This window comes from Trachymyrmex cornetzi, unplaced genomic scaffold, assembly GCF_001594075.2.
Source record: "Trachymyrmex cornetzi isolate Tcor2-1 unplaced genomic scaffold, Tcor1.1 scaffold67, whole genome shotgun sequence".
Taxonomy (NCBI): domain Eukaryota; kingdom Metazoa; phylum Arthropoda; class Insecta; order Hymenoptera; family Formicidae; genus Trachymyrmex; species Trachymyrmex cornetzi.
The window spans coordinates 1,707,002-1,734,005 of NW_017299992.1; the positions used below are offsets into that span (position 1 = coordinate 1,707,002).

A 27,004-nucleotide genomic window follows, 5' to 3' on the forward strand; every position below is an offset into this window, starting at 1 on the left:
GCGGGCGCGCAGCGTCGAGACCTTGATGAGGTACAACAGCGTGACGGTCGACGAGGCGACGACTGCACGCCAGGTTCTGGTTACTCGACCGGTGACGAACGGCGTTCGCCAGGAACCGGTCAACGACCACATCATTCTCGTCGATCGCACATCCGTGAAGATCGAGAGCCGCCTGTGTGAGCTTGATCGACCTAAACCAATCAACAAGCCCAAGAGGATCAAACCGGTACTGGCGGAAACGGAACGTCCGCCACCGGATCTAGTCAAGACCACGATGAGGATCTTTGAGAGCTCCGCGAGGAAGCTGAAGCCCAAGGGCGAGGTCGCCGCGAAAGTCGCTACCTTCAAGACCATCAACGACACGTTCAAGGCACAAACGCAGACGCAGAAGAAACTGGCACAGAAACCACCGTTGCAGCCGAAACCCTTCATCAACGGTGGCGCTCGTTCCATCGGTTCCCCGAAAAAAATCGTGCTACCGCACAAGCCGACCGCCGAACTGATCGAGACGCAGGACCGCAAGGAGGAGTACCACCATATAGACGGCGTCATCACGGAACCAATCGCGCAATCGGTATCCTCGGTAGTGAGCAAGTTTCAGCAGATCGAAAAGTCACACTCGCCCTCTCCGTCGCCGGAACCCTCGAGCTACAAGCTGAAATTCTCTCCAGCGAACAGCCCGGAACCGCCACAGACGTCCAAACCGAAGTCCGCTACTCTGGAAATCACCATCAAGTCACCGCCAGTCACGCCAGTGCTCTCGCCGAGAATCTTGTCGCCCAGACTTCCAAGCTCGCCCTCACCAGTCAAGGATATCAGACCGGGCGCGCAGAGTCCCTCCTCTCCTATCAAGGACCTGATTCGCATTCAGATTCCAAGTCCATTTCACAAACCGCCGCTACCACCGAGCCCCGTCAAAGGAGAACCCTCGAAGACGGAGGCGGAATCCAAAGTTGTTCGTTCGCAGATCGAGAAGGAGATTCCTAGAACGAATGTCGAAAGTCCCAAGCAGACACGCCTCCCAGAATCATCCATCAATGTGGAATGGAAAGAAGACGCGAAATCGAGCCGCGTTGCGTTCAACGATGGCGAGAAGAACGTCGACGAGGAGATTGTTGATGGTCCGAGAACCATCTCCAAGATTGCCTTGGACAACATCGGCAAGGCAGGAACGATAATGCAATTCAATTTCGGCGACAAGCCCACGAGCGACAAGAATTATTTACCGGGTACGAAGCAGAATGGTCAAAAATCGACGGACGAACCGATGCCAGAGGAAGATGATTGCGTAAAGACGGAGTGTAAGAGCAAGGTAGGTGCACCTTCCAACGTCGTGACCTCCAAAGTATCGTCGAGATTGCAAGAAAGGCTCGAGCCCGAGGAGGAGAGCGACGACAAGAACATCGAGGAGAAGCTGATTGTCCCGGAGAATAAACCCATCGGCGCCATTTGTAGCTTGGGCTTAATCAAAACCGCGACGACAACGATGACATCACCGTCGGCGACGTATTCGCAGAGCAATAACGAGGCGAAGACGATACGATGCCAGCAGAAAAGCGAGTTCTCGCCGCCACAGAAGCAGATCGGCATCATACGGCCGCTTGTTTCTACGAAGGCACAGCATCCGCAGCAGAATCTGAGCAATCGTGAGCTCGAGAAGAACCTGATCAATCGAGTCAAGAGCATCGAACAGCCCACCAAAGTGGTGGTGAGTCTGAAGAGCGCCGACGAGATACAACCCGCGAAGAAGACGAGTGCTGGAGGTGGCGGCGGCGGCGAATTTAACTTCAGTAATCGAAAGGATGTGCCGGATTACATAGAGAATGACGGCCTCATCATTAGGAGAAAGCGGGATAAGCCGAAGGTGAGTCTTCAATGCACTCTTTTTAGCAATGCAAAAAGTACCAGGAACTCATTCAAATTATGATGTCGCAATTATGACAGTAATTGACACCATATTTTTTACTAAAAGACTTTGTTTCTTTGCAGTAAAATTGCAATATTATAATTTGTTGAAATCGTATAAATTAGAGAAGTGTTTCAAATATAAATGTTTATAAAGCTATCTTTTTATTTAAAATATAATGTAGCATGGTAACTTATTTAATTTTTTTTTGTTTGATAAGTGAATAAATTTTGAATTGATATTTGTGAAAATGTCTGTAAATGCAAATATCTCATTAAGCAAAAGATTATTGTGAATGAATAACAACTACAATATTTATAAATAATATTCATCTATAGATATTTATTTTTTTAAATCTAAAAATTATATACTACAGGACATAATGCCATATTTTTTTATATTATGTTATATTTACTAATCAATTTAATAATTTAGTAATAAAATCAGCCTCAATAATACAATATTGAAACATAAAGCTGATATTAAAATCGTGTTTTATCTTTTTGTTATTTTAAACAACTTAACTTTGTGAGAAAAACATGTGTCAAATGAAACAAATGTTCCGTGAATCAAATTAGTATAAGCTAACAAAACACGATAGCGTAATTTACCGTAAAGAGATACTTACAGATTTTTTGTTCTCATTTAACTTCTTGCCTCTCTAGGTGAGAGTAGGCATTCGTTAAACCAAATTTTCATTAAATATCACGTTGCACCACGAGGAAAGATGCAACGATCGATATAGTTCAATGGTATCCTGGTACCGGCAACTTTCTTTTCGCGTGCGTAAAATAGTTTGATTATTTTACTTTTTCTTTAATACACTGCGCCCCAAATAGATGTTCGACAGAGACGACGTTTGCATCTATAAAACATTTATCTGTGGAATTTTAATTAACTCTAAATATATCAAACACGTTTCACTTGGTGTATACTGGGTGTCTTGTACTTTTATCAATCATTGATTTTATGATTCTGAATTCTGGAATTCTATTTTTCTTTAATATGATTGTCTCAAATCCAATATAATTTTTAATTATCAATATAAATTTTTAATTTATAGATATATGATAAAACCAGAGGCTTTTCATGAATTAAAAAATTTTAAAAATGCGAACAGTTCACGATACTGCACACTATTCGTCAGTTTTCGAATAAATTGATGGAAAATTTTAATAACTTGCAGTCACGAAGATGTTCATGATTGAGTGTTAGTTGTGAAATAATCGTCTTGAAATTAATCAAGAAACGTGACTGAAAGGAAACGCGGGAAAATTGCGTGACATCCTGTATACTCCGTGACTTATTTGTCCCCGATTTTACGTCTCGCTTCCACTCACTCCATCACGTATATCGCTGATGAACTACGAGAATCCTCGTTAAACCGTTGTACAACATGTGTAACGGTTGTCGCGTGTCCTAAACCGAACATTGGCCGCACTCAGACGAGTATACTGATTTAATTGTTGCCGTTGCGGGCACCTCGAAACACTTGTCAATCAAGTCAAGACTCTAGCGGACGATATTGGATCTGTCACGATAGTTGTGACAAACAATCTTCTTATTTTATGCTGCTTACTCGTAAGTCGATGGAAACACGAGCAACAGTTTACGAAACGGAATCTGTTTATTTACATTTCACTCTATCACCCGGCATTGCTCTTGGGAAAGCAACACCATTACACGCAGATTACAATAAACAAAATTTAATATTTATTCATGTCACATGAAAATTGTCTATATTAAATTTATTATTCATACAATTATAACAAATATTTTTTTAATTTGAATTAGATTAAAAGATAAAATTTTAGAAATATAACATTTTTCATATTCTGATTTTTTACATAATAATTATATTATGAATCGTATTTTTATAAGACGACGCGAAGAGATAAATAAAAAAGTTTGAATTTATATAGAATTATTACGAAATTAATTTTGATCTTGACTACGTGGCGACAATCAACTTTTACGTCATTCGCAATAAGAAATATTGTTTAATAGGCACAAACTCGAGTGCTATTGTGTAAGATCAGATGATTTGCTCAGATATAAATGAACACTGTATTCGCCTTCAATAACCGCAGTACTAACTGCGAAATTAGGAGGTGTATTATTGTGCAGGCTGCGCAAAGTAAAACGTTCCGAAACCGCGCGGCGCTTTCTAAAGCGTTCGACAGAGTAGAGTCTGTCTCGCTCGAACGCCATATACTCATTTCCAGACTTCTCGTAAAACGCATCATCGCGTCCTCGCGGTGAAGCGAAGTGAAACCGAAGACGTCCGATATTCAGCAGAAAATGGGAGAAATTAGGCACACGATTCGCGCGATTTGTTCGAGGGACGATAGTTACTTTCTCATATTAGATAATCCGGAAGTGGGAATCAGCGTCGAGCAGAATGGTGATTATTCCTGACGATAATCATGGATCTCAATGCTTAATTTGCCATTCTTAATACATATCTAGAACGAGATTGTTACGTGCTCAATGGTAGTGTCTCACGCAAACCTAATACATCACGATATATACCGTTTAATAGCGATTAATTCAGCATGTGTTCTGTTTTTCGCCGCTCCGGAAAGTTTACATTGAAAGAAATATTTTGGTACGTGTAACTTTATTTTGTTGATATGTCCAGAGTTGCCATAGATCTAGAAAACCGGGAAAAGTCAGGGAAATTGAAATTGATCATGGAAGCCGGGAAAAGTCAGGAAAAAATTTTAAAAAGTCTGGAATTTCAAAATTTGCTCACAATTTCCTTAAACTGCTCCTATTCCAAATAATTGTTATAATTTTTTAAATATTATATCTGATGTTTATAGTTCAAAACTTGCGCACTTTAAAGCCGGTATAAAGTTGGCACCCCATTTTGAAAAAATCGATATTTTATACACAGTTCCGTTTGCACCCACAATAGTTCTACAGTTCCTGCTAAGTTTTAACAATAGTTCCGCTGATTTAGCTAAAAAAAAATTTTTTTATAAATGGGGTGCCAATTTCGCGTGGCACCCCAAGTATCGCAAAAATTAATTTTTATCACGAAATTCTAAAGTTCTCGAAGAGTTCTACAGTTCCTGCTAAGTTTTAACAATAATTCCGCTAATTTAGCTAAAAAAAAAAAATTTTATAAATGGAGTGCCAACTTCGCACCGGCCACTTTAAACGATTTTAACAAAATAATTTAAATTTATATTTTATTCAGTATTTTTATTTGATCCCCCTTTTTCGTCGTAACTACATTCTTTTTTTCAAAACTAATTTTTTTTTTTGCTAGCTTGAATTTGCACCCAAAATTTTACTATGCTACTAAGCTTTTTGATCAGAATAACCAAATTTTGATTAGAAAATACAATTTTTTAATGAAAAAGTAAAAAAAGTTTTTGTTAGAGTTACACATCAACAAAATAAATGGTTACACGTGCTTCCCAGTATATGAATTGTCACGTTCAGTAATAGTATAACACACGAGTTCAATCTTTTTTTTTTTTTTACAGACAAACACATTGTCGAACACATTTGCATTGCAAAACATTGCACGTTGCACGTCTATTCCGGATAAACCTTTGTTGTCGGCGAAGTGAGTTTCGCAGAATAATGACGAAAGTAATTTCGTCAATAATTTTTTCGATGAAGCTGTGGTATCGCTTGCCACTTGTTGATTCTTCGTTTTGTTGTTAATCATAAATACATCTTTTTATTGACATTTTGCACATTAGAATTTTAAATATCGCTTGAATTATGTGTAGCAAAACTAGGTCTAATTTTTAAAATATTATTTGTGTTTTATTCTTTTCAATGAACTAGAAGGTAACTTTTTAAAATTTAAATTTATTCCGTTTATCTATAATGAAATAAATACAATATTGTTTATTTGCGTTTTAATAATATATTTAGTAAAATATTATAGATAATTTGTTTAATTAAATATAGATTGCAAGGTGTGCATGATTTAGTTATATAGAAAATCTGACGGTACTTTCTCCTAATTATGATTCTACGTGGAAGAAACGAATTTTCTAAAGTATCTAAAAATTTAGCTAGATACAGATCTAAAAATAATTTTATTGGACCATTAAAATAATTATATAGGAAACTCCCACCGGGACACTCAAACATGATGATTAATGTTGCAAAAAGTTTTGATTTTCTAACAACCAGTTTAACAAAACTATTTTCAGATCTGTATCTAGTCTTAGATACTTCAGCAAAACAGTTCTTTCCGTGTAGAGATTAAATTAAAAATTATGTATTTTTAAAATAAATTATTATGTGACTATTGAAGAGTTTTAACCAATTTAAGAGAATTTTCAGAGTGGGCCGAAATATGTGGTACAATAAAGATGGAGGTAATTTTATCTTTTAAAATAAATCGAAATAATAAATTTTCTTTAAAATAAATTGTTTTTCTACGAGTCTTTATTTTTAAAAACAACTGAAAATCAATCGAATACGCATGTGTTATATTTGATCGAAATTGTATCTTGTTGATAAAAATTTACGATTAACATCAATAAGTACGCATACGATAATAGACATCATCTAATAGTAAACAAATCGGGCCTCGCGTGTAAAAGAAAACACAGTACAATCTGTAGCTTAGAATAAATTTGTTTATTTCAAAACATTAGACTCTGCTATTTTTCAGCTTATAATAAATACATAAATAAATATTGAGTAATAGGGTTGCAATGAAAATATAGTTATAGTAGAAGCAGTCTTTATTATTTTAACAATGCGTGATTGTGACAAGTTAGAACCATGGCCAAATCTCCCGGATATGATTCGCGTTATTTAGTATTCATTTATGAAATGATATCTCTGCCTTATCTAATAGGCGCGCAATGATATCCTTGTGAACAATATTGCGGACAAAGGAAAATGTACACAAAGTACGATCGCCGCTTAGCAGAAGCTACGAGCGCTTCCTTGTGCCGTGAATTGCGCATAATTTTCGTATTTTATTCACGAAATTGCTTCTGCTCTATCTAATCGATCTAACGGTACGTTTGCAAATGTTGGAAAAGAATAAGTATCGCCGCCCACAAAACGGACGCTGAATAAAAAGCGATCGCTTAACGAACTAGAAACTGGAACGCACGTCAAGGTGGCGTAATCTCTTTCATCAAGTTCCACGAAGTTTCGAGCGGAGGATCGCGAAGAATGCGCGTTGTTTATGCGGTGTTGGGTGTCAAGTGCAAAAAAAAAAACAAGTTTTAAGCTTTATTGTCAACGGCTGATAAAATCGATGCATGAGATACAGTAAAATACGACTCATTAAAAATCGACTGATAACATTATCGCTCTTTATTAAGTGACTTTAAAGACTAGATTTATCATTTTCATGATGTAATAGATTATACAATGATAAGCTTACTACGTGTTGAGAAAATTTATAGTCGTCTCTGCATCTAAAGTTTTATGTTCAAGAGGGAAGTCTCTTGATCGACTTTAAAAATCGCACGAATGAAGTAGAAGCTTTTAATGTGATCTTATCATGAAGTTACACAATGGATAAAAAAGGAAAGCTTATATGTTTAAATTATCTTCATTATATCTATTTAATTTTTAGCATTGATTTTATGTATAATACGTAACTACTTCTTTTATAAGAATGCAGAGACAAGGTATTTCAATTTAATAACATTGTAACGTTCTTTTTTTTTACGTAAACACCGTTACAATTTTCTTCACCTAAATAGAGACGTGTCGTGAAATGTGATTAGGTCTGACCGTCGATATCCGAAGGGACATAATTATATGGCTTCAACGACTATGTACCTCGTAACGAATCCGGTTTTGCGAATCGTAAGATGGCTTGATGTATTGAAGCGCCGTTCACAAGCAGCACATAGTAATATTTTTGCGACGAGCTAACTCGATTTGTGGTTCGTTGACAAGAACGTGTGGTAACTGGTAGCGGATATCGTGGAGTTCACTTAGTTATACACGAACAAATTATACGTTTACACGTCAGCATTTTCCAGAGCTTAAACTACTCGATAACTAAACCTATGCAATAATTAAATACGGATTAAATCGGGGAGCCACGTAAATTGCATATTGTAACGGCATGATGTCGAGAAATAGGTACAAGATTCATGCGTGACGCACGTATAATAGATAATAATCAATTTGAAAAAAAAAGCACCTTTATCAAAAATCGTCAAGGATCATCAAGAGTATTATTTCAAAATGAACGATAACTTTTTGTATCTTTTTATTAATATGTTATCTCGATAAAAATAGATTTCTATATTTAACGTAGAGATTTCCATAATAATATTTTACGATACTTCGCTTGTGTTATGGTAAGTAATAGAATGTATAAATAATATAGTCATAAATTAAGTGGAATAAGGTATTTTTACGAAGGAATATATAGAGAAACTATACTTAGATATGCAATGAAAAATTGTACGTTTAACATGAATATATAAATGTGGGAAAATTATTCCTTGCATTTATGCATAGATTTGTGTATCAGTATAGATTATTACTGTGAACATATCAGATTCTATTGCGATTATTTAACGCCATTAATTTAATTGGATTATATAATATCCAGTCGTTCAACGTGCTAATTAACCTTTACGATCCTACGATAAATTGCATAATCTCGATCATTACATCCGCGTAAATTATCACGCATATAAGTAAAACGTGATATGTAATGTGTTTCTCACATGAAAATATTACGAGTTTCAGGGTGGTAATGGATAATAATTAATTAGTCATTTTATATTTTCTTTATATAATAGAAGGTTGTTATTGTCTAGTAAGTGTATGAACTTAAACTTTTTATTGTGTCTAACCGTAGAAAGTATAAACTTGGCAATTTGCAATTGTCATAAATTTAAAGTTTTACTATTGCATTACTATTATTTTATTATTCAAATAATATTATCTGTGAAAATTAGTATTAATGTAATGCTAAAAATTTCCCAATTTTTTATTTAACTTAGAAAATGATCTCATTCATTCCACACTATGTTTATTTAAACTCGTCCCTGATTAAGACTGAGGAATGAAATGTAGGAGGTAATTTACTTGTGTTTTTTTTCCTTTTTTATTTTGCATTCCTCAGACTAGAACGTCGTAGAGTAAGTCTAATAAGACGTATGATACACAAAGAGTAATTAGCCAACGTAATTAGCTAATCGTGCGTCATTGCAAGACTGTTATGGCAAGCGCGCATACAGCATGTGTACGTATATCATCCGTATGGTATGCATAATTATTAACTGGGACATCCAAAGGAATTTAAACAAAGCCGACGACACCGATCAGCGCGTATGTACATACGTCAGCTGATTATCATCCGGTTGAACGTTAGTGCAACGTCCTGTTTAAAACCGCCGTGATAACGCCATATCCTCCTTCTGTCGGCGTCCTTTCGTTGGCTTTCCTCCTTTTTCGTTATATAGATATAATTTCTCGTCCTTCTTTTAGAAGGAAACTGGGAAGCGATACGCAATATCGCCGTTTTTACGTTGCATCTAAATAAGTACAAATAAGAAGTTGCCTTGATATCGTGAAATGAAAACGTTTACAAGTTGTTTCTGTTTAATACTATTAACATTTTTCATAATATCCTTAAAATTCTTCAAAGCGAAAGTACATGCCATTGTTGTTTCTTGTCTGTTAATTAAGCTGAGTAAGAATGAAGAAAGAGATATTTTTATACGCGATGCTCATTAATTTAACAGTGAAAGTGCTTTTTATCCGAGCCATTCATATTTTTTAATTGTGTTGATGAAAGAGTCAAAGAAAAAAGTATTAGAATAATTAACGAGAATATTGAAGATAGCTTATAGATTTATAAACACACGAATTTCAATTAAAAATTTTGTAAAGCGATCATTGAAATATTATTTAATTGATTGATAATCAATCAATGAAAAGATAATATTTTAAAATTCAAAAGTGACAAAATCTATTTTGCACATCATAAATTAATAAAATTTAAACGTACGTAATATGGTTTAATTAATCTGTGATGTTCTATTCAAGATGTTAATGCTTGAAATAAGAAAGATTATATACAAACATTGAAGCAAACATTAATGATTAATAAATGGATAGATATTTTTTTTATTTTAAAGAGTTTTCTTTAATAAGAACTTGCGTTTAAAGATAAACTATAGAAAATTATTGAAAAAGTGTAGAAAGAGAATTAAAACATATTGAAAATGACAGACATAAAGTTATTAATTTATTAAGAGAAATTAAATAAAGAGTTTTTTTTTTTTACTACAATCTAATTTCTTGCACGTTATTATTCGCGTATTAATGAACTTGTAGAACGGAAGTAATCACTTTTCTTCTTTCGTAAGTCATTGATTTTATCGGGTCATTCTGGTGTATTCATGGGAGCGTTTAATGACTCATAATTTGTGCGAACCGTAGCGAATTCAGTCGAGCAACGAAAACAAGCACTCTCAATTGAGCTTCTGGCGATCAGCTTACGTTTTTCTTAAGCCTATGCATTTCATGACAACAAAATTGCAAGCAAGCCTCACCTATGGTGACGTAAAGCGACTGTACAATGTGTCATTGCACTTGCATGTGGTGTTATAAGTTTTATCATTATATAAATACAGGTCACACTCGAAGCTACACTTATGAATCATGTATTGTTGATTTATCGAATGGGAAAATTTAAGAACTCACCACAAAACGATACTGTTATTAAATATCGGCAATGTGTCAACTTTAACGCTAGTCATACATTCCTTCTCTTATTTTATTTATTTTTTTATGCTATCCTGAATTATATGCGTAAATAACGAAGACAATAAAAATAACTTGGTAAGAAATGAAAAAATTGTATTTAAATATTAAAGTCAAGTATACGTATAAGCTGAAGTTTTAAATTACGCTTGATAATTGGTCGTATAATTTCTCTAACATACTGAAGTTTTAACGACGATATATGTGCTGCTGGTTTTCATTGACTACTATCTTATGTACTTCTTACTGTAAGACGGCAATTGAGTTCGAAGAGAGGATATCCTTGACATCCTCTTATTCGGTAATTATTACGGTATCTTATAATTCCACGTCTGTTTTCTCTACTTTTAAGTTCGTTTAAAGCGCATGTTCGCGCGAAAGGAAGAAATGCGTATAAGGATGAAATGTGTTACGGTGCGTCTAATAATTTCAGCCGCTAAAACCAATTTTAATCTTATCATCCAATTGATATAATTTGTCACGCCTATCGACGAATTCTGGTTATATTGCTATTTTTGTTCACGTATCGGTATAATTTCCTTTTAACATTGTTCTCCAATTAAAGCAGTTATGTCATTATTATTTATTATTAAAATTGGTCCGTATCATTTTATTAGTAGAAATTAAATCGATGATTTGATTTTCGTTTGCCGTATCGCTCCGAGAGAAATAATCGTGGCCGAATTTACCGATCGATAAATAAATCTCTGGCTTCGAGAAGTCTAGCCGATCATCAGCGCAGTAGAGATCGGACGAGCTAGAAAAGAGAGGGAGAAACTCGTAGATCGGTAACATTCCGCGACATAATACGCGGATCTCTTCTCGTATATGGCCGTCCTAGAGTAGCAACCGGGACACCCAGTAGAAGAGCACACAAAGTCCGTTAGCATCCTTCAGGTACGCTTCTTCGCTTGGCCTTCTAAGGAACATCACATCACGCTTGAGCGAACGTTTTGCAATCGCGTTTGCAGCCGCTATCGTACCGGCACGCAACGTACATTACAGCGGACACGACTTTGTTTTTATATTCATTAAATATTTATACGTTCCCTAATTTCTTTTCTACAGTTGAAAGGATCATATCTGCTGAGATAGAATTTTGCTGGTATCTCGATCAAATATTATAAATATTTAAAGATTTAAATTGATTCGTTGACCGTAATATTTGAAGCTAAAATTCAAATTCACTTCTTTAATATAATTACTTACAAAAATATATTACATTTATTTTATGATACAACTTTGATGATATTTTTCTGAATTTTATTCTCTTTGCTGGATTGTCATAATTTCAGTACATATAAATCGACGAATAAAATGAGTAAATCTTATTTATAGAATTACAATTTTTGTATATCTATTAAAGTGCTTCAATGTTTTATTAATTTAATTAAAGAAAATGTCCAATTGTTATAATTTTTGTTATGGCAAATGATCCAAACGAATATTTTTTTTTTGCTTAAAACCGGTTATTCCACTTAGGATGTAATTAACTGCCGTACGCACCAGTCTTTGAAATATTAGCCGGATTATCTTGCGTATAAAAGCAGTGATCTATAATAATTGCATTCGTGTATAACATTATTGCGGATGATATTCATTGGACTAACTAACTTTGTCGTTAACTCCTTAACTAACTTTGTTTCGTAAGTATTCTTTAGATCGTGTCTGCAATTTACAATGTAGTTATTAAATACAGCGTACTTGTCCACATAAATTGTTCGAATATTCAGTTATACCGGTAATTCGATAACCTTAACATATATCTGTATGATTCATCGTGTATAATTTGGTAAAATTTTCTTCTGAATACTTAAAGATTTACAAGCATCCGTGAAATGTGAAAAATAAAATTCAATTTCAATTTCTTATATTTTTGAATAAAACATGTTAGAATACAACACCGAATATTTTATGATGACATAATTTTAAAATATTGCGGAACCAGTCTGTATATCAGAAAATAAATCGGCTTTACGTTTGGCTTTAACGGTTTGACTGTTAATATATCTGTCAACACATTAGTTAAATATGACATAATAATGAAAACGGTTTGCTCTTTAATCTTTGGTTACCTCATTAAAGTACAGAATATTTTTATCTTGTTAAAGTATGTAAAAATTTAATATACTCAAAACACTCTTCTATCTGAAGTTTGTATTGGTTTATTTCGCGTTTGAATGAATCCCAGAATGGTCCACACACCTTTCAGCACTTGCCACTACATCTTTTCCCCACAAATTAGACTAATTAATTTCCGTATGAATAAACTTCCTGCCCCCTTTGCCTCCAAGACAAGACTTCATTGGATGACTTTGATTACGATGGTGAAATCTCCATCACGAACAGGCGTGAAAGGGTTTCCCCGGTGAAATTTAAGATGCCTGACCTCGTTTGACCTTGACCGAGCTCTATTCCTGCAAAATGGCAGCAATACTACTATCAATGTCCTGTATTATCTCTTATGATCGGTAATACTTTCGAATTCGCGAATTTATGTTGTGTTTATGAGTCACTTGTTTTGAAAGTGGTTTTAATAAAGATTCGAAAATCTTGCTGAAATCGGTTTTATAGCTGCATCATCTTAAAATTTACAACGTACTTTTAAAATTAAATTTATGTCACCTATGGCACAATAAGAAAATTGTATAAAAGTCCCATGTAATTGTTTCATAGAGAATTTGTATATATATTCCCCCCCTCCCCCCCAATTAAAATATACGCGCGCGTAATTTACACATATTATAAATCTTCACGTTTAAACATAAAAATGAACATAAGCATTTAAACATATTAATTGAAAATTACTGTTTAAATGTCAAGGATTTCTCTATATACCTATAAGAAATCTACAAATACTTTAGAGTAGCAAATTGATTTAAAAGATGTCATAAAATATTATTGAAAAATTATAGTTGTTAGTAGACAAGTCGTATGTTTTTACCAAACTATTATACTATTTGTTTTAGAAAATATGTTGTCTTTAGGTTCTCAGGTGTAACGAATAATTATGTGTAATTTAATTTTATGTTAATTCACGATATATCTGCTTTACGAAGTTTGAATTATTCGTGTCGATTACCTACATATAGAAACAATAGACGCACTTAACGACTTCAAGAAGCTCGTAATATAATAGATGGACTTACGACAGACGAAGATGTGTGGTAAACAATGGGCAATAAAAACAACATCGTTTACTACTTGCGGTAATATCGATTATCTATTTAATTAATGCGCGATATCGTATATGCGACACCGAATGATTTATCGAGAGGTTAATCGAAGATACGCTTATATTTATGTGTACGATGAAACACGGCCTCTATGGAGACGACGACGTATAAAAAAGCATAATTTTTTTTTACAGACGACAGCAATAAACTGAAAGACGAGAAAGTCAGCTGCAACTTTGTAGTAAACTTTGATCGGTTTGACCAAGCGTATTTAGGATGATTCATGTAAATTGATCCCTCGCTGACGTTACAGGCATTAATAAAGTTCATGGGTGGGCGGGAAGTAGTTCCGGTGATGACTGCGACTAAATATAGAATATGCAGTGGAAAGAGTTTGGTTGCATCAGTTGCAATTCTGATAGAAAATGGACAAATCAGAATTTTCGGGTTGAATCCATTATAATTCTAATAGAGATAACCAAAATTCTGATTGACATTATCAGAATCTTCTGGTTCGTTTATTTTCAATCAGAAATTTTTCTCAATTCATTATAGTATAAAATATACTACGATTTATTACGTTTATATTTCATAAGATTGATAAAAAAAATATTTTTTTCAGAAAGAAACTTTATTATTCTTTCTTGAAAAGATATATTTTATTATTATTTATTATCTGTTGTATGTGTTACCACAACAATTGTTTATATTTGTTAATAATTCAAATCGGTGTCAGTATCAATTAAGAGAAAAGGTAATTTTTTTTTAAATATAGAAGACTTCGCGTCTCCTGATGTTATTCAATTTTCGGACTTGATTTAATATCTTCGGTCAAATTAATTTAATTAAATTAAAGAGTGAAACGATATTTGTGGTAGAATGGACGATTTTTTAAATAATTATCGAGGATTAAAAGTTAAACGCTTTAAGAGACTAGAGTATGACCGACCATGAACCGGATCAGAGGTCGAGGGAGGAAATGAGCTCGTTGAGCGTTAGGGTGAGCAGTAAAATCGAAAGGAAGTACGCGCATGAGAACGATTACACTATGCAGTAAGTTTCTGATCATTTTCAATTAGACACACCCCGACTTCGTATGCTTGCGACTTGAAGTAATCAGGTAATCTGGGAGAGTTCATTTAACAAGCCTCACAACATGGTAACCTTCTTTTGTTGAGAATACTTTCTGCAGTTAACATGATTGTAACAATTTAGATCGATAGAGCATGATTGTGAGCAAGTTATATTTTTTGGATCTCTTGAATGATTATATTGGGAGGGGATCTGAATAGCCGCCTGAGAACTGGAATATCAACATATCGCACTTCTAAGTATTGCATTTAAGCCATCTATAAATAGAAAAATTTTAAGTATATGGACATTGAGAATTGTATACGTTAGTTTTATCCTCGGTTGTATCTTTATTATTTTTAGTATTTTAATATCAAATCTATTGTACAGTTATGAATCAATTTAAGGTCTACATATTATGTGTGTCTTTCATAAATAGGTATATTTATTATCTAATTAATTTTGCAGTTAACTGTTAAAACCCGTTAATTACCTAGTTTCTTTGCAATTTTATAAAGTTCGTTCTAAAATTATAAAATATGTATTAATACCATTTATGTATAATTTAGTTGTGGAACTTCTGTAACATTCTATTGTGTATAACTTGAAACTATCGTCTTGATTGCGATCGGTGTTTCTTTTTTTAATCTTCCGCAATGTCTAGTTAAAAACAATGACTATAGTGGAAATCTTGGTATTCTTGGAAATCTTGCAATATATCTTCACAACGAATTAAGATACATTTATGTTAGTTAACGCGTTTTAATGCCAATGAATTCATACTTCCTGTGGTTTTTACGGTTATATTGCAAATATTATTTCGTGTCTCGAAGATGATAGGATGTTTACGCGTCGATCCGCTCGCTGCACGTGCAAGCGTAATGCGTGCGTATAAAAGGCGTGCTCCTGCGTAGAGTGCGTTCACATGCGACCGTCAGGCGACAACCGATGGTCTATCCTCGTAGGTTCAAGGTCCACCTGCGGGAGTGATACTTCACTGCGGCCGGAATAATGGAAAGAACCATCCTGGGAGTTTCTCATGGAGTCAGGGACCGCGTCCCCAGGTTCATTGCCGCAACTTCCCTCCTTTATTAATGCATTCTTCCGATGTCTCTTTAACCGGCATCTCGTTCTCTTGCGGTCACTTTATCAACTGCGTTGCTCACAAAACTGGTCCCGATCTCACGACAAGTTCGTGGTTGGTTGCTTACGTATTACGCATTTTTTTTTTACTAAAATTTTAATCGAAGAAATAGTTAAAATTATTTACTTAACGAGCGAATAAATAATTTATCGCGAGCGGTTTCAAAGAATTTAAGTCAACCACGTGAAATTAAAAAAAAAAGATTTATTATATTGGAAAATAATTACGTTACTCTATGCAATATCCAATCATTTTTAGTAGATTGACGGATAAAAATTGTGTTGTACCTCAATATAACATAAGCTAGTAATGTGTCAAAATACAGGATGTGTGTATCTGTACCTTTAGTTAATATTTCCGGAACTACTTCCGGGCCAACGTATCTATACTTTTAGAATTACCTTCATTAGTTTATCGACCTTGCCGTAAATCGAGTATTTTGTTCGAATTGAACGTAACTTTTCTATAAAACTCGGTTCTTCCCTGCAATACGAGCATAAATATGGTAAATATGTATATGAGTAATGTAACGTCACCGTTCGCTGTTTCTCGATAGCAAGCGAATAATACATTTCAATCTGTGCCGAGACGAAGAGCATTGTTGCCACCGAGACTAATTACTACCACGCGCGATCGACAGCTTACTTATAAGTCGTTCCGCATTAACGTTAATACTAACTTGTCAGATTTAATCCGCCCATTTGCCTGGACATAATACGAGATTATACGCTAGACATTGAGTTCGCAGTTTTTCTCACAATACTTTATCCGCAGGAATTACGTGCGTAATGAATCCGACGCATTAATCTGCAGTTAGTAGTCTGGCGGGAATATAGCACGTTGCATTTTTCTCGCTTCGCAATCAATCACGAACAATTACTAATCTGAAATCTACTGATCTACGTGCAGATAGAAAGTTTACGCCTAAGTCAATGAATCTTTTTCCTTGTATTCAAGTCAACACAATTGTTGAGTGAGCACAACAGGTACAATATATATGTTAATATGATTATTAATATTTTACTTTGCTATAAATAGCAAAATGAAGCAAAAGTCAAGCATGGAAATTAATAGACAGAAATAATACAGGGATCTATAATACAATCAAATGGGAAATAATTCCTTGTACGAAAATAAATCGAAAGTGTAGAATAAGCTTTTTTTTTATTCAAAGCTTTGTTTCCGACAAAATTAAATTTTATTGAGAAGTAATACAAAAAATTATTTCTGAAGAAGAGAGAGGGGAGAGAGAGAGAGAGTGAAAAATAGGAAGATATTAGTCAGAATCCATGAATGTATAACTTGACGAGCACAACTTTGCTTGTGGCAGCAGGGATTTCCAGCAATTTTTCTCTTAATAAAATGAGTAAAATTTAATTATTTATCACATTTTCTTTAATCTTGCTACTCGTAAAGTCATATGGACGTTACGTAAACACTGTAACATTTATACAGTTTCTTTTCACAAAGCGCATCTACATTAAGTGCACGCATATTCTCTCAACACGATGTTTAAACTTAATTTTCTCGAAAATAAAGCCACAAACGAAAAAAATTCTGTACTTTCGACTTATTTTTGTACAAGAAATCATCCTCCCTCTCCCCTTATCTGGTCGTATTATAGGTTTATCCCTAACCTGTATATTAAATATAGAGAGTTTACGAAAACGAAATTACATGTTTCGGTTCAATTTTAAGAGTCATCCTTGGATCGCAGAAACAGCAAAAGACTGGGATACAAAGAAAAGCAAGACGTTTTTTTGTAACCCGGTCTTTTTCTGCGATCTGAGGATGGTTTAAAATTTAGCCGAAACATGTAATTTCGTTTTTGTAAACTCTACATTTAATATCATTTCTGTCCATTAATTTCCCTTCTTGACTCTTATATGTCCTTTTTTATTTTTTTTTATCATAAAAGAATTTATCACAAGAATTCTTATTATTTTTATTTAATTCACTATGTAATTCAATGTTGTGAATTTATCAATGATGGCTTAACAAGATGAGCTAAAACAATCAAACAGAATAAAACGATGTCTCATCTGAAGTGTTGTGCACTTTCTCTCGATATACATATGTTTTGATGAACATTCGAAAGTTCATCAAATTATTCTTACAATTAGCCTCTTAGAGACGATCATTAAAATATTTGAATAATCAAAACAAAACAAAATTCTCTATAATCCAATCGATAGCTTTGTGTGAATAAAATTGCGTTATCTACTCACATGAATTTATAGTTTTAATTGAGTTTTTTTTTATATTTAAAATTTTCCAATGTCTTACTGTTCAAAATCTTGTCATTCGATCGGAGATTTCTGTATTCCGGAGAAAGTGACTTCTGAGACATTTTATGTGAATATTATCTGGAACTTCCGCAAATTACAGATTTTGTCAAAGTACGTATCGAGCAAGGAAATAATAGACTTCCGACATGGAATCGCTACATATTTGTTCGCTTATCTCGTTTCACCGACATATGGCATCGGCACGCCATGTTTTATATTCAAATACAGATATTATGTTGCTCGGCCTCGATCGTTGCTCGTCCGTAATGCGGCTGCGTCTTATGATCTGTGACCGCATTTTTCTCTGGATTAACGAACGTTCAACCTAAATCGTCGTGCGACACGATGGAGAGGCAGATTACCACAAAAAAATCACTTTCGAAAATTGTCGATCGTCGTGCGATCCTCCGGCGGCGATCGCCGGAAGTAGACCGGAAATTGATCGTCTGCCGATGTAAGGCCATTCGATTTCACACGAGAATCTTCGCCGTGTGAACGTGGAATTTACCGAAAGTTTCTCGCAAGTATATTATTATATATCATCACAGAAACACATAAAATACTGAAAGTGATTAAGATACACCTATTAATATTAATGTAATATACATAACAACGTGTGACGTAGACATATTTTCTCTTTAAAGTTTTTAGAATAAATGTCATTCTAAAGAGTGAAATCTTACCCTTAAAAATTAAAAATTAAGCTACTCTTTTTCGAGACTCGCTCAATTTTCACTCTTCAGAGTAAGATTCCATTCCAAAGAATTTAGAGAGCTGACATACTATCCCGAAAACGATTATCATTTTTTTTTTTTCAAAACTACACAAATAATTTTTTATTTAAAAATCAAATATCTGCATTTAAAAAAATTTTTGCATTTTCTAGAAGATTAATGGTTCTCTAATAATGTATTTTTTATTAAATATACTTGTGTTCTTTTAATTATCTCTAGTTTAAAAGTATTATTTTATATTTGTAATACTTTGAAGATAGCACTTCATGCAAACAAGAATAAATGTGACGTTTCTCGAAGGAACGAAACACATGTCCGCGAATGACAAATGTCAGGTAATTCTAAAGTACGCGATAAAGTGTGGCGTTTCTTTCGTATATCCTGTTTCGTGAAGGAATTCACTCGACCGAAGAGAGGTAGCTCGAGAGCAGGCCCTCCCTCGAAGGACAGCTCGATGCGAACCGAGTGTTTATCCATATTACCTTGTATCACTCACGTTTCCCTCTTTTCTTCGACTCGGCAGGATGTCCCATTCATGAGAGTCTTGAAAGGCGGTAATCGTAATGACCGACTGACGTCTCGCGTGAATGTAACCGTCGCGGTCGTCACGGCACGTTCGAAAGCACGATCGAATCGTCTGCAGTTAACATCTCCATTGTTAACAAAAGGAGAAAAATAACGCAACAGGACATAAGTCCCCTTCCCCCCCCCTCTCCCCTCCTCTTACAAGATCACTTCGGGAATAATTTGCAATTGTACGCCGAGAAAACATCACGCAGACTATAATTTGCAACGAAAATACTTTTTCGAATATTTTTTTTTCGGACTGTGATGACACATTTTATGCTCCGTTGGAAAACGAGTTTTTCCTTTCTTCTCTTTTCGGTATAGAAAAATAAATAAGATGCAGGAGATGCGGATCGTGTGCTTGGACGTCTTCCTTCACAGTCTTTACTTCTAAGAAGCGAAGGAAAAATATTCCCAGTATCTATCTATGTGAATTTATTCACATTATTCAACTTGCCATAAGCCTGATGAAAAAGTAAAAAATAATACAAGCATTTTTTTGCACATACGATATCATGGCCGAATGATTGTCTAATCAAATAAATTTGTTCATTTAAAATTATCTCGTACAGAGATTTTTTTGTCTTGTTCTATTTTCTTTTAAAAAATCAATAAGGATTTAAAAGAGAGACTATCATATTAAAGAGAGACTATATTTTCATTAGATTCGTGAAGACTTTTATTACCGAGTGAATGATATTTAATAAATTTAAATTGTTAAAAATTTCCGGTTACAACGTGTAAATATGTATCGATCATTTTAATCGATGATTTTATCATAAAAATTTTACATAAATTTTAAATATATTTTAATATCCTTTATCATCTATATAATCTTTATTTTATACTTACCCCTAATTATATTATTAAAAAATTTATTGTGCGTCCTATTATCACTTTGATTTGTTTAAATATGTGACTGACCGAAATCAATATTTATAAATATGCATCACGTGATTACGAAACATATAAGGACAGATTATATTTATCGGAGATACATTTTCCGAGAGAAAAGATTAGTGATTACATTATTTCGCAGAATTGCTAGAGCATATTTGATTTAGGACACGAATAATAAACAGTCTTTATGTTGACAACTTTTGCATAAAATTTTAAATGAAATCTTCCAAAAAATGAAATAAAATCTAATGGCGGATATCGTCGTTTAATTTCCATGAGCGAAAGCTTGAGGAAGCTGTTTGATAAATACACGCAAACTATAAATTACTGTTAGTCTCGTGTACGTTAACTTTAAATGTGGGTTAGGAAAAGGTGCATTTTTTCAAGCAAACCCTCTGCATATTTTCACGCGGGAACAACTTTCCTAAATCGCCGCGGGAGTTTCTCGAGTCATAGAAGATTGCGTATTTGCATGTGCGCTTATTTACATATGCGCTCGAATCCAACATGAACACACGTCCTATATAATCTACTAAAATCTTAGGATTTTGCATTCGTAAACGGGAGGAATTTACACATGTGACCCACGAAAAAGTCGATTTCAAACAACATTAATAATTCTATTTACAGTGGCACCAAAAATCAAAATAACGAGTTTATCGTACTTCATTAAATTCTCTTTAAATTGGGAATTAAACAAGAAAGAAAATTATTATGTATACAAATTTCTTTTCGTCGGAGTAATAGCCTAAAATCCCGTATTGATTGCAAGTCTTAATCGCAAGTGAAGTTTTTAATAAATTATCCGTATTTAGACAGATTTTAATTTAAATACGGAGATATAAAATTAAATATTAATGTGTTAGTAAATAATATTTTAAAGTAAAGTTTAATACCTCATATTTAATTAATTATTAATGAAATGACATTGTTAATCACTTCAAAATTATTCATATATTTATGAAGAATAGTACATGGTATTGAAATGATTACGTTTTATTATATCATGTGTAAAGAATAATTTCATAAAATTTTCAAATTTTTAAATAAATGTATAAAAAATATGTATCATAAAATATATTTGAGACAACTGCATGTCTCGTCTGCCTTTCTTAAGTTATGTGACGGTTCTTATACATAATGTTCTTTTCGAAACTCATCGTGATGTTCTACTATCATTATTTTTTTGTTATAGGTTGGTGATGGTGGCATTATAATGCTCGATGCTACTTTAGATGCCTCTACGACCGACGATGCTGAGTGGGAAATCTCTGGGGGTCCACCGTCGCCCTGCGACGTGTCGTTTCTCAACGACAATGTTCTCATCAATGGGCGCAGCAACCTCTCGAGGACGCCACGAAATCATAAGGTGAGTGAACCTACGCCTTGATTATCTAGTTTTTCCAAGCGACGCTTTGTTCGAAATAGGTTTCAAAGCGAGAAAAAGTTGCATCATAATTTAAGTCAATATTTAACCATAATATTACTCACGTAATTATATTTTTTATTTTTAATTGTATTAATTTTTATAGCAAATAATTCTAATAATTAACATGTCTCTTAAAAAGAATATCATTTAAGAAAATCATAACAGTTTATTGAAAATAAAGACATATAACATTCTACAATAAGTTCATCTCATGAAATTTAATAGTACGGACATACACATCTTTAAAAAACATCGGAAATGAAAGTTCGAGTAAATTATGAGAATGTTCAATCTTGACATCTTTATCATATATATGCAAATAGTAATTCAGTGACAATCCGGTTTTGAAATTTTTTACCTTACACTTCAATGAAGAAGTTAAGAGTAAGACATCACAGTAGAGATTAGCAGAATATCAAATAAGAAATCATGTCACGACCATAAATAACTTCGAAGTCATTTAAAAACCCGGTTATCTATTTAAATCGTCGTGTCGATACAAAAAGTCTTATCAGGGTCTTTTAATTTGATTACCGATTAGGCATGGCGTTACGTCTATCTAATCTAATCAGCTGCACCGCTATTATTCACAGGATCGTGACCCGGCTACCTTACTAAATCAAAAAGCGCATAGCGTAATATTACTTTCAAGATCGCTCGCGTGGCGTGAGAAAATCTGCCTCGTGAACCATTCGTGAGATCGGACGCACAATGTGCCTGCGTCCAACTCCCACATGGTCCGAGGAAATTTTTTCCCCTCAATGGGAGGAAAGAGAGAGGCGTCTAATCCATGCCATCACGTAATATATTTTTGGCGTGATGACAAACGTCGGTTTCACGCCTCTCGGCGCCAGAAACACCGAGTTTGTTCCGCTTACATGCGGCCTACTGACGGAAACGTTCTTCGCCCGTGGATCGTAAGAGAAAAGATGGTGTATCTCGTGGAAAAATTTATTGGTATCATTCTACATTTATATGTTGATCAAATTAATGAGACTTCTGATTCTGATTATTCAAAATAAACAATCGAAAAGGGAAAGAGTTAGTTAAAAGTATCAGAACGGTAATATAATTGTATAACATAAAAGTTAGTCACGTGCTTTGTATGGCCCTATTAACATGAAAAAGTCTCGACACCGTTCCTGCACACTTGGAATTCCCAGGATTGTCTTGTTTTAGAAATATCATCCAATCTTAGTATGTGCCTACATACATTTAATTAGACATTGCACGTTCTTTGCGTAATTCAATATCTGTTAGTTCCGGTTATCATCTAACGGAGCTTATATTTTATTTGAAATGTAATAAGACACGAATTTTTTGCTCGGTATTTTTTTTCTTAGGCATTAAAGTCTGGATATCTATATCTTAAGATTATGTGCGGCGTATAATTTATTATATCAGGGCTAAAATATCAAACATATGCATCGTGTCGAACTACGTCGTGATAGGAAATTAAGATCTTTTCGCGCAGCGTAATTTCGATGTAATCTATTACCGATCGACGGCAGCCAGATAAGCGAACAAAGCGTCGTTTATAAAAGATGTAAGATACCTACGTAATGTACGGGAAATGGTTGAACTGCAATAATGCACGATGCATACATGTAATATAGACCCTTGTACCGATAACATATCGCTGGATTTAGCATCATGTTCCGCAGAACTCAAATGTATAAATATTGATATTGATACCGAGAGTGCAACGATATGTATATTTCATGTAGCTACCATATATCATCCCGGACAAGGTAATATACACGATACGATTTTAAGCGGAAATATTAGCGTGAAACGGTGAATTCATAAAACAAATTCACAGAACTAAAACGGGTTTGAATGTCAATGTCAATTAGCTACATAGCTAAATTAACTGGTGGAAAGAAAATAAATATATTGGTGTACACGTATAATTAAATTGTAACGAGATATCTTAATTATTAACGATCTTTTCTAAAGTTATATTCAAATATGTCTACAAAATGATAATTAATATTTATATTATGTCGTAGTATTTTATTAATTTTTTTGATACTGCTTTTTTTGCTGGCATTAAATTTTTTGCTGCGATTATAGTATATTTTTTTCCAAGAGATGCGATTATATATCTTTCATATATCTTTTATTAGAAATATTAATCTGTTAATATTTATAATAACATAATGTTAAATCTATTATTTTATTTTCAACGTCTTTTCTTGTTTTAGTTTTAAAATAAAGCAATTCTTACACACTCAGGATTGCTTGTAACAATTGGCAATTGTTGTATCTTAATCTACATGATCTAAGACAATTGTCTACTATTCTATTATTTTAACATTGATTCGAATATCACAATATAACTTTTGTAACATACATTACCAAGAACTGTAATTACGTCTTCAATGAATACATTTCGCGGGCATCTAATCTAAATCTCTAATAATCGACCTTAATTAGGTCTAGCAATTTTTGCGGAATTTTCAATAAGTTTGTATTAAATCATGAACGATGCAATCATTTTCATCTATAACCATCAGACTTCAGTTTAACTTCATTTGCGGCTTTCTCACGCGATCGCGCGTTGACGTGACGTCGCGATGGGAGGCATTTTGTTACCAACACCGATAAAATACCAATTTGTAAGTAAAAGTATCGTGTCCGCGGGCCCCAGCAATGATTTTCGAGCGCCTCGTCGACCAAGTTAATCTACCGTGCATCATGGGAAAAACGTCGACGAACAATTCCGCCGGATATAACTCCTTATTGATGCAGCAAATGCAAAAAAATAAGTCATAAAAAACCCATCACAAGAAGAAGTATCTCGAGAAAAATTAATATCTTCAGGAATCATCATCCACACTTAGCTGATGTAATCAGTATTATTTCCTGTAAAATAATATCTTTCTTTTAAAAGAACCTTTCTTTGACCGCGTTTTTGCTTAACCAATTTATAATTGAGATTTCCTTAATAAACGTTGCGCGGTTTTCTCATAAATCTTTTATTTTTTACATTAAATATCAAATGACAATTCAAATTGCAGGTCTTTTAAGCCTGAAATTATTCGTACATAGAATAGGATCTCGCTATTCATGTTTCTAAAATTTAACTCTCTTCAATTTCACGTTTTTAATCTATTGTACGTTAAATGCGGATGCGTGTCACAGCATTCCTATTTAAGGAGAAATCTACGACATTGACCGAGGAATTCATACATAAAGGCAACGCCGACAGCTTTGGAGCACTCTGTTTTATATTGCCCATTGTGCTTTCTTACGCGATCTCGCTATTCGTCTCGGGAGAGTTGATATTTCCTGGATCGCACGACGGACGCTGCGTCATGTTCTCTCTGGATTTATTTCAGTGTTCGTACACCGTGTCGGATTGATGGAAACGCTGGAATAACCGATCGCGCGTTATGCGCGACGCGGAATTCCTTTCCGTGAGTTATCGGCGGAATGAGTCCCACATAGGAAATCAACGGGCATTGCTCCTGAATCAACGATCCAGGCAAGAATTTAGTCGCGCGTTCGTCGTGCATCAAGGAAGATGAAAAATTTGAGAGTTACGCGAGAAAAATCGAGATTAACAAGGGAAATTTCATTTGACTTCAAACGCATAATTAGAATTCTACTTTTAAAAATCTTTATGTTGGCATTTAATTAACATTTAACCTACCGAAGGAATGTTTAACAACATCGTGAAATTAATATCGCTTCTTTTATTCTTGAATATTAGAAACGTTTATAAAATATTTGTGATTAATTTTTTTTAATAAACAGATTGAATATGTGGTAAAGTAAATATATTGCAATTGGAATATTTGACAGATGAAATCGTCTATGTTGTTGATTTATGAATTTTAAGAATAACGTTTCGAAAATTCCCTAAAAAATATAAATAGTTAAATACACACTTCAAAAATAAAATAAACATTTTGATTAAAGATGTAATTTGAGATGTACATTTGAGATATAATTGAAATGTAGTTCCAACACATTTTTCTTAAAAGCATATCTAAAGAATTACTTGCACATATTTGCTATCGTCTCCGCATATCTTGCGCTCTCGCAGCAGGAAACTCGTTTCTCTTACTTTTGCATTACGTCTTAATTTTATTGTACTTTAGTTGCGATACGATTTAATACCGTTGATGCTTTCGAGAGAGATTAGCGCTTATTTTGCATCTCCAAGTCTAACACAGAAACTCATATAACAGTATTGAAAAATATATTCGATAAATAGCTAGTATTTTATATGTAGATATTTCCACAATCTTGAGTTCACAAAGTGATGATACTTTCTTATATTTATCGATACTTATATCAATAGTTACATCTTATTTATGTAACTGTTACAACTTCCGATGAATGGAAAATTTGATTACAATTTTATTTCGTCAAAATGGAGAAGACACAAAATTATAAAAGTACAAAAAGATGAATTCAAACCTTTTTGCACGCATGTATTTTATTTGCTCTTTGAATTATGTTTTTCTGAAAAACATAAAAGAACGTCGTTAAAGTCGAACTTCGAGATTTTCTTCTCTCTTTCTCCAGTTTGTCGCGGTATGTCGAGACAATGTGAGCTTTACGATTCGCTCTGTATTGCAGTTCATTCTGTGCGTTTCGCAGTTTCACTTCGCCAACAAATTCAATTTGATGGCTGATACTTGTCTCGCGCCGCCGAGTAATAAACCTGCTTTGCGCGTAAGGCTGCGCTGGAAAATCCGGGACAAAGAGAGCGGCCCTACAAGACCGATTGACTTAAGGAAGAAGTTCTTGTGTACAGTCAGTGGCACAAGAACATTGTCAGTAATTCTCTGATGAAAGGAACAGAGTATGTTCAAAATTAAAAAGTATGTTATATTTTAAAAGATATAAAAAATTAAAGTTATATTTTAAAGTACATTATATGTGCACTAAAATACATTTACTTAATATGGCGTCCATTCGTTATTATTTATTATAGCTTAACCAAACGTAGAGACATGATATCCGCGAGATTTTCGGTCGGGTTTATTCGGTCAGGTTTATTTGAGCGAAGACTTCGAAACGATTCGAATGTACTGAAATA

The 27,004-nt window shown here is 34.0% G+C and overlaps 1 protein-coding gene across 1 annotated transcript in view; it reads left to right on the forward strand.

Moving 5' to 3' along the window:
• bif (protein phosphatase 1-binding protein bifocal) overlaps positions 1-27,004 on the forward strand; it is a 43,325-nt gene that overhangs the window by 1,817 nt on the left and 14,504 nt on the right. The window contains exons 2-3 of the mRNA XM_018516946.1: positions 6-1,864; positions 21,715-21,888. Of these exons, the coding sequence (XP_018372448.1) occupies positions 6-1,864; positions 21,715-21,888 (2,033 nt within the window). The remainder of the gene's footprint in view (positions 1-5; positions 1,865-21,714; positions 21,889-27,004) is intronic.